A 12,938-nucleotide genomic window follows, 5' to 3' on the forward strand; every position below is an offset into this window, starting at 1 on the left:
TGGATGTACAAAATATATGAATTATCTAAAAAACAAAGAAACAAACAAAAAAATAATTATTAAGTAATTCTAGCCTTTGTTGGACCATAACACTTTATGTCCAGCCCAGGTGAGTTTGTGTCCTGTGACATTAGACCAGAACTTACTCATTTTCTGTTCTGTTTCCTTCCTTAGTCTGTGAATTTCTGGTATGTACTGGTGATGAACGATGAACACACAGAGAGACGATATCTGCTGTTTTTCCTTCTGAGTTGGGGACTTCCAGCCTTTGTGGTGATTCTCCTCATTATTATTTTGAGAGGAATCTATCATCAGAGCATGCCACAGATCTATGGACTCATCCACGGTGACCTGTAAGTACATCCAGGCAGAACTCCTTGCCTTCTTAGCCTTTGTAAACTCAGATAGCTTCATTAGTAGATGGTGGAGCAGTAGACTAGGCAGTATGGCCAAACAAAGAATACCAGGCAGACCTGTGCTTTCCCACCAGACTGACTAAATCTCTACTTCCTCTAATTATCCCTTGAAGTAAGAAACGGTTGCCTTTCTAGTTCCTCTGATGGATACAGTTTTCTCAGGTGAGTTGAGCTATTAGACAATTCTCAGTAATTTGTACCTTAGCATAATTTAGTTTATTAGATTTATTAGATTAAGACCAATACCTAGTAATACAGTACCTAGTAAAATCAGGGACCTATGAAAGTTTTGATAAAGAATAGAATCAGTGAAAAATATGGAGTTTGGCCTATTATCTAAGGAATCTGACGTTTTGGGGGAGGTTGGGAAGGGGAGGATGGCAGTCACTGTCCTCCACAACATCCTTAAAGACCAAAAGGCTGTATTGGAGTGAATGGAGAGTGTCTGCAAAAGGACACAAGAAGGAGACAGGGTCAACTGGGACCTTCTTATATGTTCTGACTAAGGTGCATTAATAGTCTTTAAATGTAACAAATCTTTATACACACATATACATCCCTTAATCTTCAATCTGGTGTCTTACAGCTTTGAGGAATACTCAACCCCTTTTATTGACTCCATATGCAGGAGGGGAAAAAAATTTTTATAATAAAGTTTAATCTGCTCCCTTGGTGTAATGAGGATTAGATGGGGGAAAGTAACATTTCTAAATAAGAAAGAATAACCTATTTCCAATTTTATGATGACAGTTTACCTAATTATCTCACAGGTTATTGTGAAGATAAAAATGAGTTAATTGATGTGAAAAATCTTTGAAAGTAAAAGTACTATATAAGCAGAAGTCATTTCAATATCATTATTGCCTCTGATCAGTTATAATTGTTCATTATTACTTAATAAATAATTATAATTAATGTATGCAAATGTATTTCACAAATAGGCAATCACACACACATATCCCACACTCTATTCAACCAAGGAAACTAGCTATGTGATATGCACACACCCACTGAGAGGCCATATATAGTAATTTTTTATTGAGATTCATTAAAGTTCCCTCATACTGATTACTTTATAACATTATAATGTATTTTGTGCATTAAAATTCCTAAAGCCTGATCTTCTAGAAGGGAATTATTGTGTCTTTTCAAAATTATGTTATGACACTTTGTTACCCCTGGCATTAATTTAAATCTTGGGAAGCCAGGATTAATTTCAGAAAGTTTGACATCATTCTTTGTCAAATACAAAGTAACCATGAGACAAACCCTGGTGGCCAGCTGCCCATCCCTTTCACGAGTTTCCTGGCAAGACAGGACTTATTTGGCAGCAGTTTTAGCATTACATGTGTACCCACCCAGCCTTGATAAATGGGACCTGATGAAAGTGATATTAATTAAAAGAACTCTTTTGGTACTTGTTAAGGGGTTTTTAAAGAGGGAAATAAACTATTATACAAGAATGTCCAAATCAACTGTTAAAATATTTGCCTTCTGAGGCTTTTGCAAAAAGTTTTTTATTATCAGCTCAGTTATAATAAGTGAAATGCAAAATACATTAACCTCTACCTGGTTTTAATATGATAGGGATTATTAGACCAAAAGTGTCTGAGTTTTGTAAGTATTATAAGTTACTTGTGTCCTCCACAAAAAATTCCTAAATCATCCCTATGTAAATTTGTTACAGTTATAAAAAATTTTTAAATTCTGTATTTTTAATTATCAGTTTAATATCAATATAAGTATACAAGTTACTATATTATTTATGAAAAATCTTGTATACCTTGATCATATACATAAACATACCTTTTCTTTCGGAGTAATGATAGGATTTGTGATGGTGTGAAATAGTAGCTCATTTGTTGTGCAGTGGTTACTTCATAGTAATAAGCAATTTCTTTTGAGTAAAGAATTTTCTCTAAATAGATCTCTATTGTATCAGTATGTACAAGTTGCTTTTTAAAAGATGTTTTTGTCAAATTTTGGAACCAAGATTATGATAATTTCATGAAAACAGGGAGTGATCTCTCTTCTATTAGCTGGAATGGTTTTCAAGTTTGGTGTTATTTCTTCCTTAGTTTTTTTTTTTTTTTTTTTTTTTTTAAAGTAAGCTCTCTGCCCAACATGGGGCTTGAACTCATGACCCTAAGATTAAAAGTTGCATGCTTGGGATACCTGGGTGGCTTGGTCGCTTCCAACTCCCTGGAGCAGAGCTGTTGTGTGGAGCTCTCCTCTCTCTTTCTCAAATAATTAAATTAATCTTAAAAAAATAAAAGGTCCAGATTTCATTTCCTTTGGGTATGTACGCAGAGATGAGATTGTTGGGTCATATAATAGTTCGTTTTTAATTTTCTGAGGAACCTCCGTACTGTTTACTTACTGTTTACTCTAGTGGCTGTGTCAGTTTACATTCCCACCAACATTCTGTGATCTTTATTATTTCCTTTCTTCTGCTAACTGTGGGCTGAGTTTGTTCTTTTTTTCTAGTTCCTTGAGGTGTTGTTAATTTGCTAGGTTGTTAGGTTGTTAATTTGACATCTTTCTTTTTTCTAATGTAAGCACTTATCACTATAAATATCATCTTAGAACTGTTTTTTCTGCATCCCATGTTTTGGTATGTTGTGTTTCCATTTTTGTTTGTTTCAGATTACTTTTTTATTTCCCTTTTGATTTCTTCTTTTTACGCATTAGTTGTTTAGGGGTATATTGTTTAATTTCCACATATTTGTGAATTTTTTAGTTTTCTTCCTGTTACTGATTTCTAGTTTCATACCATTGTGGTTGGAAAGATATTTGGTATGATTTCAGTCTTCTTTAATTTGTTAAGACTTGTTTTGTAGCCTAATGTATGATCTATTCTGGAGAATGTTCTGTGTGCGCATTAGAAGATTGTATAGCCACAAAAAAAAAAATAAATAAATGAAGAAGAAGAAGAAGAGTGTATCTTGCTACTATTGGATTGAATGTTCTGTATTTATCTGTAGGCCCATTTAATCTAACTGTAGTTCAAGTCTAACATTTTCATTTGATAAATCCATCATTAAAAATAGAATATTAAAGCTCCCTACTATTATTGTATTGTTGTTTGTTTCTCCGTCTGTTCTGTTAGTATTCCCTTAATATATTTTGGTGATCTGACATTAGGTACAGGTGTATTTATGATTGTTATATACCTGCTTGATGAATTGCCCCTTTATCATTATTATATTATGGCTTATGTTATTACTTGTTATACCTTTTTGAGTTGAAGTTTATTTTGTCTGATATAAGTATAACACTACCCCCCTTCACTCTTTTGGTTTCCACTTGATGGACTATCTTTCACATTTTTAAAATTTTGAATCCATGTATGTCCCTGAAGCTGAAGTGACTCTCTTGTAGGCAGCATACAATTAGATCTTTTTTGTTCCTTTCCATCCATTCAGCTACTCTGTCCTTTTGTTGGAGAACTGAGTTCATTTACATTTAGAGTACATATTGATATGTAAAACTAACTAATGTCATCTTACTAATTGTCTTCTGTTTTGTACTTCACATACTCCTTTCTTCTTTCTCTGCTATCTTCTTTTATTAATTGATGGTTTCCTTGGTGGTATACTTTGATTCCTTCTTTTTGTCTGTCGTGCGTCTACTGTGGGTTTTTGTTTTGTGATTACCATGAGGCTTACATAAAACAACATCTAGATGTAACTATTTTATGCTAACAACTTAACTTTAATTACATGCACAAACACTACCCTTGAACTTTATCCCTCCTTTTGCAACTTACTTCTTTTTACATTGAGTATTCATTTAAAAATTCATGAGACTGTCATTATTTTTAATCTTTTTTTTTCTTCAGTCTTTATGCTAGAATTATATGATTAACATACCATGGTAATACACTATTGAGAATTCTGAATTTGACCATATAGTTTCCTTTACCAGTATTCTGTATATTTTCATGTATTTTCAGGTAACCCATTAGCATCCTTTCATTTCAGCTTGAAGAACTCCTCTCACCTTTTCTCATAAGGCAGGACTAGTGGTGATGAAGTCCTTCAGCTTTTATTTTTGTGGGGAAATCTTTATTTCTCCTTCATTTCTGAAGAATAATTTTGCCTGATAGGGTATTCTTGATTAGCACATTTTTTTTTTTTCCCTTTCAGCACTCTGAATATATCATCCCACTCTTCCCTATCCTGTAAGGTTTAAGCTGAGAAATCCACTGAAAGCATTAGTGGGCTTCCTTTGTAAGTTACATGCTTGTTTTCTGTCTCTGCTTTTAAGATTCTCTTTGTCTTTGATTTTTCACAGTTTTATTGTAATGTGTTTTGGAAAAGCTGAGATTGTTTGGGGACTTATAGATGTAGAAGTCCAATAAACATCTTTACCAGAATGACACACAGCTTTATTATACTTAGTCTGTTTTAAATTGATCTTCTAAATGTGTGCTTTGATCTACATTTTCTAGAAAGAGCCACCATGCACCTGGGAACCCACTTAAGTTTTTCTACTTCTTTTTCTTATAATTCACATGCTATTAATCACAAGTTATTTCCTAGCCTAATTCCTAAATGTCTTCCTAATTTACTTTCTCATTTTCATCTTCATCTTTTATTTCATCATTGTCTCTTCAGTTCATTTCTGTCATCTTTGTCTGCTCTGTCGGGTTGCCTCCTAACTTGTATTCCTCTCTCTGATTTCTTCTTTTTTGAATCCATCTACTAAATTCTGAAACATGGAAATGTTTATATCACTGTGATGCTTAAAACCCAACAGTTGCTTTTCATTACCTTCAAGATCCTGGACTCTTAGGTCATCCATGGTTGACACTAACCTGTCGAACCAGCTTCCTTAGCTTCCCTAATACCCATCCTCCCCAGTTCTCCTTTGCAACTGAATCATTTGATATTTCCCATGATTTCTTGTGCCTATACCTTTGAATATATCCTTTATGTCTCAAATGGTTTTCTTTCCTTTTGTCTGCCTAGAAAATACCTATTTTTCCCCTTTAAACATCAGCTTAATTATCAACTCTGTGGAGTATTTAGTTTCAGATTAATGAGTCTATCCTCATTAGACTCAGAACCTTTCATAAATCCTGTGATTGTACCAATCATACCATATTGTGAATTTTTGAAACATTCACAAATATTATAAGTATTTGATGATTATGTCAGCTATATTAATTGAAATTCAGAGTGGAGATCAGTGATTAGTAACTGGTAACAGATGGTAAAAGTTATTAAATTTTTGAAGGATGCAGGGCTTAATGTATTCTTTGATGTAAATATCGGAACTGGAAAAAGGAAATCCTTAACAACCAAAGGAAGTATATACAAATAAGGGATTAGAAATAACTTTCATGCTTTCTCTATGTAGTAACATATTTATATTAAAATTGATAATATGATTATCAAAATGTATCTAAAATACTCGGAAGTTACCAAATAATACTGAATATCTCAATACTCAAAATACTACATGAGGACTGTCAATTTTTTTCTTATGTATACATATATATATACATTTCTTATATGTACATATGTATATGTATGTACATATACAAAAGATCAAATTCTAATTTACCTCAACCAGTGGATTTTTTATCCAGATTTAAGTTACACAACATGATCTGGAGAAAAGCCCTACAGAGATTATAAAATTTAAAATTTACTTTTGTCTCTTTTGTCTGTAAAATAGAAAATCCAGTATAGACTTGTTACTGCTTCTTTATCACTGAGCCAGATGATCTTATGACTCTATGAGGAATCATACTGTACTCAGAATTAACAAAAGGCTTCCTATACCTTTAATGTGTTCTTAATGACATTTTCATCACTTTTTGAAATTGATTCTAGATATTCTTCCAGCTTTCTTTTTTATCTTATAATTGAACAGTGCTTTACTAAAATAACGTCAAAGTAAAGGAAATCTGGCCTTGATTGATTTCCATTGGTTGCAGAAATAATTCTAATGAGAATACCCAGGGGTAATCTCTCCTAAATAGTTTGTAGAGTGTCTTTGGGATTATTTGTCTATTTTTCTTGGATTCGCTTCTTGGCTACTTTACGAAAAAGAAACTAGGTGAAGGATGGAACTAGAGGGTATTATGCTTAGTGAAATAAGTCAGTTGGAGAAAAACAACTATCATATGATCTCCCTGATATGAGGAAATGGAGATGCAATGTGGGGGTTTGGGGGGTAGGAAAAGAATAAATGAAACAAGATGGGATTGGGAGGGAGACAAACCATAAGAGACTCTTAATCTGACAAAACAAACTGAGGGTTGCTGGGGGGGAAGGGGGGTTGTGAGAGGGTGGTGGGGTTATGGACATTGGGGAGGGGAGGGTATGTGCTCTGGTGAGTGCTGTGAAATGTGTAAAACTGGCGATTCACAGACCTGTACCCCTGGGGCTGATAATTCATTATATGTTAATTAAAAAATTGAAAAATTAAAAAAAAAAAGAAACAAGGTGAAGAGAAATCCCTAGTCTGATCAAGCAAAGTACAGAGGAAAAAGGATATAGAACTGAGTCAAGAGCTAGGGTAGGAGCAAAGGTAATGCAGCCCTGAAAATTGTCCCTAAAGGGATGAAAAGCCATTATTGGGCCCACAACTCTGTGGCTATGAAAGGACAGTGACTGAGAATGAGTGTCAGAGTCATGTCCTAGAGAAGAAAGGACAGTGAAGACTTTCCCTCTCTCACTATTCTTTTCAGCTGCAAAATCCTGACACATTAATAAATGTCAATAACAGTAAAACTGACATAATAATGATGATAGGTTGGTTTGTATTTCTAAAATACTTGCTTTGGGTTTCTGGAGGGGAAGGTGGTGAGGGAATGGGGTAACTGGGTGATGGACATTAAGGAGGGCATGTAATGTAATGAACAGTGGGTGATAAATCACAGATGGGTACCTCTGAAACCAATAATATATTTTATGTTAATAAAAAAAAGTAATATAAAAAGATTGCTTTTTTTCTCTTTCTTGCTAATTCTTATGAATGCAAACTTAAAAAAAAGTCGGCTTATATAGAATAACAATAATGGGCAGAGATCTAAGTGAACTCTTCTATTTAAGCTAAGAATTTGTTAACTAACTCATAATGAAAAAATGAATAACTTAATTTTAACATTAATTATAGTCTTAAAATTTTGTAGGATTTCAGTTTTAGTATTTTAGCATCATGTTTTACTTTTGTTAGTTTTAACAAATCTTAATTATAACCTCTTCTGATTATCCTGGTCCTGAACTGAATTACTCATTTTATAAATTACTTAATCCTCGGAAAACAATCTAATTTTGCTAGCTGTATTAAGAGAAATGTTGTTAATATAGAGAACAAATCTATTTTCTTAATTAGAACTAAGTAGAAATAATAGCACTTTATGGAAAGTTTGATATCATATGAGACTCTTTATTAAATTACTTAAAAAGAGAATCATGAAAAAAATGTTTATAAACATAGGGAGACTGTTTACTTACTGTCTGAGGATTAGAGAAAATCCCTTTCTTTCTATGATATATCTATCATAGATAGTTATATGTATCTATGAAAGAGGAGTATTGTGAAGACCTCTTCATAGATATGCACAGGTGTGGGATGTATTATTGCATATGTTTATTATTGCACACACACACCATATATATATATATATATATATATATATATATATATATATATGCCAATCTAAAGCTTTTCTCTCTCTCTCCATATATATATCTCCATACCTATCTTATCTATATATGAAGATATCTATCTATCTATCTATATCTATATCTATATATAGATAGATAGATAGATATGGAGATATATATATGGAGAGATATATATATGGAGAGAGAGAGAAGCTTTAGATTGGCATTTTCCATTCATTCAGAGCTCCAAAGTAAAGAGGTGTTGGAAGTATGCTTTCCTTCAAGGTCTTAGAATAAAAGTATTGAAGGGTTGGAAAATATCTAGCTTGCCTTAATAACACAAAAACATTATGATTCAAACCCTGTTCAGGGTATCTTGAACTTCTTATTCCAGATATTCAGTTTATTTTACTTTTTCGTGGGTACTGATTAACAACTCATTTCAGTTATCTTATCTCATTCTCTTGTCTTGTGTTAGTTTTCTCTCTCCTAGCAACACCTTAGCTTTTGTGACTACTGCTTTTTTTTTTTTTTAAGATTTTATTTATTTATTTGACAGAGAGAGATCACAAGTAGGCAGAGAGAGTGGGGAAGCAGGCTCCCTGCTGAGCAGAGAGCCCAATGTGGGGCTTAATCCTAGGACCCGGAGACCATGACCTGAGCCCAAGGTAGAGGCTTAACCCACTGAGCCACCCAGGCATCCCTGTGACTACTGCTTTATCTCTCTGAGAAAAATTCTGTTGGGTACATTGAGTTACATCCTTCATGGCTTCTCAGTTACTAGACCTTCTTTTTTCAGGCAAGGCAGAACCTGGACAAAATAAAATAAGAACTTTATAAAGCATCAAAGCCAGTCCCCACGCACTCCTTGAGTAATCTTTACATCATTGCAGACAAATGTTCATTTACTTTATGGTGGAACTCATCTGTGAGAAAAAATTTATTCCCTCCCAGGGTTCTTTTTCACATATAGTAGAAATCCTGTAGATTCGGCTCTGTATTTAGTTGCTGAGCTCATACCAAAAAACAAACAAGAAACAAAAAGTAACCTCATATTTTCAACTTGATAAGCCTTCAGTTTGTCACAGTTCTTTTTTTTTTCAAGCTTAATGTTTACTTGTTAAAATATATCCTGATATGACATGCTTTTGCATCTTTTCTCTCTTAGTAGCTCTCCTCCAAACTTGCTCTATCGATATCAATCTTTTTTTTCTTACATTTTGTTTTTTAAAGAATTTTAAACACAGAAAATTTGTAGAAATTGTCAGCATTCATGTATACCCTTCACCCTGGGTACACACATACATACTTACATAACCATAGTGCAATGATCAAAACCAGGATATTAACTGTGATAAGGAAGTATTAACTAAATGACAGACCATGCTCAGATTTTAGCAGTTTTCTCTGCAATGTGCTTTTTCTGTTCCAAAATCCAAGAATTCCACACATCATTCAGTGACCTTGCCTCATTATCTCTTCCAATCTGATATTTCCTCTGTCTTCCCTTGTTTTTTTACTTTTGATGAATACTGGTCAGTTATTTTATGAATGTCTCCAAATTTGGTTTTATTTAATCTTTTTGCATGATTAGACAGAAGTTGGGCATTTTTTACAAGCATGGCACACAATATAAAAGTACAAGTTTTTTTGTGTCAACATGTTTTCAGTTCACTTGGGAATACACCTAAAAGTAGAATTGTTGGGTCATATGATTTAACTTGCTGCTTTCAAAACTCTCTCATTGTCTTTCAGTAGTTTATGACATGGCTAGATACAGTTCTCTCTAGTTTATCCTAATTAGAGTTTGTTGAGCTTCTTGGATATGTAGATTGATGTTTTTCATCAGATTTTAGGAGTTTGGAGCCATTATTTCTCCAGATATTCTTTCTGCCTCTTTCTTTACTCTTTTGGAACCCTTAATATGCATTTGTTTATAAGCTTGATGGTGTCCCAAGAACTCTGAGATTCTGTTGCTCTTCCTTCATTGTTTTTCTTCCTGTTCCTCAAACTTGATAATCTCAACTGACTTATCTTCCTATTTACTGATTCTTTCTTCCACCTGCTCAAAACTTCTATTGAGTCCTATAGTGAAATTTTTAGTTTAGTTATTATAATTTTTAACTTTAGAATCTTTGTTGGTTGTTTCTTTGCATGGCTTGTAGCTTTTATGTATTCTAAATATTATAATGTGGAAAATCTTAAGATTATATTCTCCCTTTTTCCTGAGTTTGTGTTTTTGCTCATTACAGTAGTAGTTCATTTGTTGAGTTTTATGAACTAATTCTCTAAATGTGTAAATCTAAATTCTATAAATATTCTTTGTGATATGTGACCACTAATCTATGTTCTGTTAATTTAGTGGTTAGTTAATGATTGACAGATATTTCCTTAAATGCCATCAAACAATTAATCTCTCACTCTTTGCTAAGGGGCTCTGTGTGCATGTTAGAACATGACTTCAACTCTCCAGCAGGCAGATGACAACTCCCCCTTAACCTTCACTTCTGCTTAGGTAGATATACAAACTTAATCAGTGGTGAGATAACCTAGGGCCTTCTCAAGTCTTTCCTGAGCATAAACACGGCGCTAGGCATGCATGTGGATTTCTAAACTCTCAGGCACACTGGAGCTTTTCAAAACCTCTGTGGGCATCTCATACCCCAGGTTCTCTTTATTTTTCTTTCATTCCCCCCCAAAATATTTATTTATTTATTTGCAAGATGGGGAGAGTGCTGGGGGAGAATCAGAGAGGGAGAGGGAGGGTAGAATGTGTCCCAACCAGACTCCAGACTGAGTATGAAGCCCAACATAAGACTCAATCCCATGATGCTGAGATCATGCCCTGAGCCAAAACCAAGAGTCAAACCCCAGCTTTTCTTATAAGTTTTTTGGATTGTCTTGCCGCAGTCTTTGCTATCCTCTAATTCAGGCAGCTGTTAAGTTTAATCACTTGCTTTACATTGTTTTTAATAAACAATCCTATCCCTTCACCCCCTAATTCTTACCCCCTAACCAAGAAGCAGAATTTCTGCACTGACTGGACTCTGAGACAGGTCAAATACAGAGATCCTTACAAGGTGGAGCTTTCATTAGAAATGAAGCTTTGAGAGAACTACAGCTGCATTCTTCTTCCCACTCAGGTTTCTTCCCTAGAGGCTACCAGATTGTGCTGGGCATGTGAGCTGTTATTTTTCAAGGCTACATGAAACTAGAGATCATGTTAAACTGCCTTAAAGCTTGCTGTTCCTACTAAACTGCCTTGAAGCTTGCTGTTCCTACTAAAAATCAGCTTTTGAGTCTTAATTCTAGTACACAGCATTTTACTATTAAATAAATATGCTTGATTTTAGAACACCCATGTACAGAAATGCAGGGACACAAAAAAGTATAGTTTAGAAAACTCACTATACTAAGTATGTCTGGAGATGTGGCTGGAAGATTTTTTTCAGTTGGAGCACAGTAGAAAGAACAGGAGCTTTGGAAGTAGATAGACAAGAAGTCAAATACTGGCTCTGCCATGTTCTTTCTCTGTGACCCTGCACAAGTTACCCTCTGAGAGTTTAAAGTTTCCTGTCTGTGGAGTAGGAGTAATAAAACCTTTGTCATAGAACTGTGGTGTGGACTGAGATGATGCATGTGCAAAACAGCATGTTTGTGTACAGTATCTGGCACACTGGAGGGGTCAGTTCAAGCCTCACTTACTGCTCTGGGAATGTATGGCTCATGTGAAGTAGTAATTACATCTCCCCTGCCTAAATATTATTGATCCTATAAATTCTTAAAGAATTGCTTATCATTTTATTACCTCTAGGCATTCTGATACTATTAAATTATTTCTATCCTTTTCTTTGACATTAAGATTGCCAATAATACACTCTTCCATATTTCCGAAACTCAGAAGCTTTTATCAGCCTAACTTTGAAGTTTTTTGTTTTTGTGATAAATGAGGGAAAAAATACCTCTAAAGCTTTCCGTCTTTTATGATAATATCTCATTTAGTTTTGACTGATGTAACAGAAAAATTCCATACACTGGGTGACTCTGCCAACAAATGTTTATTTTTCATAGTTCTGGAAGCTGGAAGTCCAGGTCAAGGTGCTATGGTCACTTCTTAGTGAGAGCCCTTTCACTGGTTATGCCCTCGAGTAGCCTTCCCAGGAATGCACAGAAAGAGGGATTCTGCGTTTCCTATTTTTATCAGAGCATTAACCCTAGCTTGAGGCCCCACCCTCATGATCTAATTTACAATAATTCCTTCTCAAAGGCTCCATCTCCAAATACATCACATTGGGGGTTAGGGTTTTAGCGTGTGAATTTTATGACGGATGGAACATTCATTCTACGGCAGGTGTTTTCAATAGTTTATCTAAATGTGAATATACTCTGAAGTAAGTGATTAAGTATCCATTTAGTTCCAAGGAGTCTTTTTTGGTAAGGCTACGAGTTGTGAAAAATAGTAGAACTTTAATGTCATTGTTTTTGAAAGCTAAGGAACTATATTCTTATGTATCCAGAAACAACCAGGTTTATTCTAAAATTATTCTTAGAGAGTTGAGTCATACAAATGTTTTTATTTATGATGACTTCATTAGTATCAGTAATAGATCTTTCCAAGTCTTAATACTTACTCTAATAACAGTGGTTTTTAATGTATAGCTTCATCTTTAACTTCATCCCAAAGATAATTTGGTCTATTTTTTTTTTGCCTTTTTTCTCTGCATATGCATACACTCATATACGTATACACATGCATTCGCAACAAAAGCAGGATACTATATGTACTATTTTGCAATTTTATTTTCATTTATGAGACAGTTTTCTATATTAATCTATATATATTAATCACATTCTATCCTGTAATGTTCTATTATGTTTGTTTCACCAATCCTTCTTT

General features: G+C 34.1%; 1 protein-coding gene across 1 annotated transcript in view; it reads left to right on the top strand.

The window, feature by feature from the left end:
• Window positions 1-12,938, top strand: part of ADGRV1 (adhesion G protein-coupled receptor V1) — a 544,366-nt gene that overhangs the window by 376,207 nt on the left and 155,221 nt on the right. Inside the window, exon 85 of the mRNA XM_059175461.1 lies at window positions 175-353. Coding sequence (XP_059031444.1) covers window positions 175-353 — 179 coding nt within the window. The remainder of the gene's footprint in view (window positions 1-174; window positions 354-12,938) is intronic.

Source organism: Mustela lutreola, chromosome 5 (assembly GCF_030435805.1).
Source record: "Mustela lutreola isolate mMusLut2 chromosome 5, mMusLut2.pri, whole genome shotgun sequence".
NCBI classification, from domain to species: Eukaryota; Metazoa; Chordata; class Mammalia; order Carnivora; family Mustelidae; genus Mustela; species Mustela lutreola.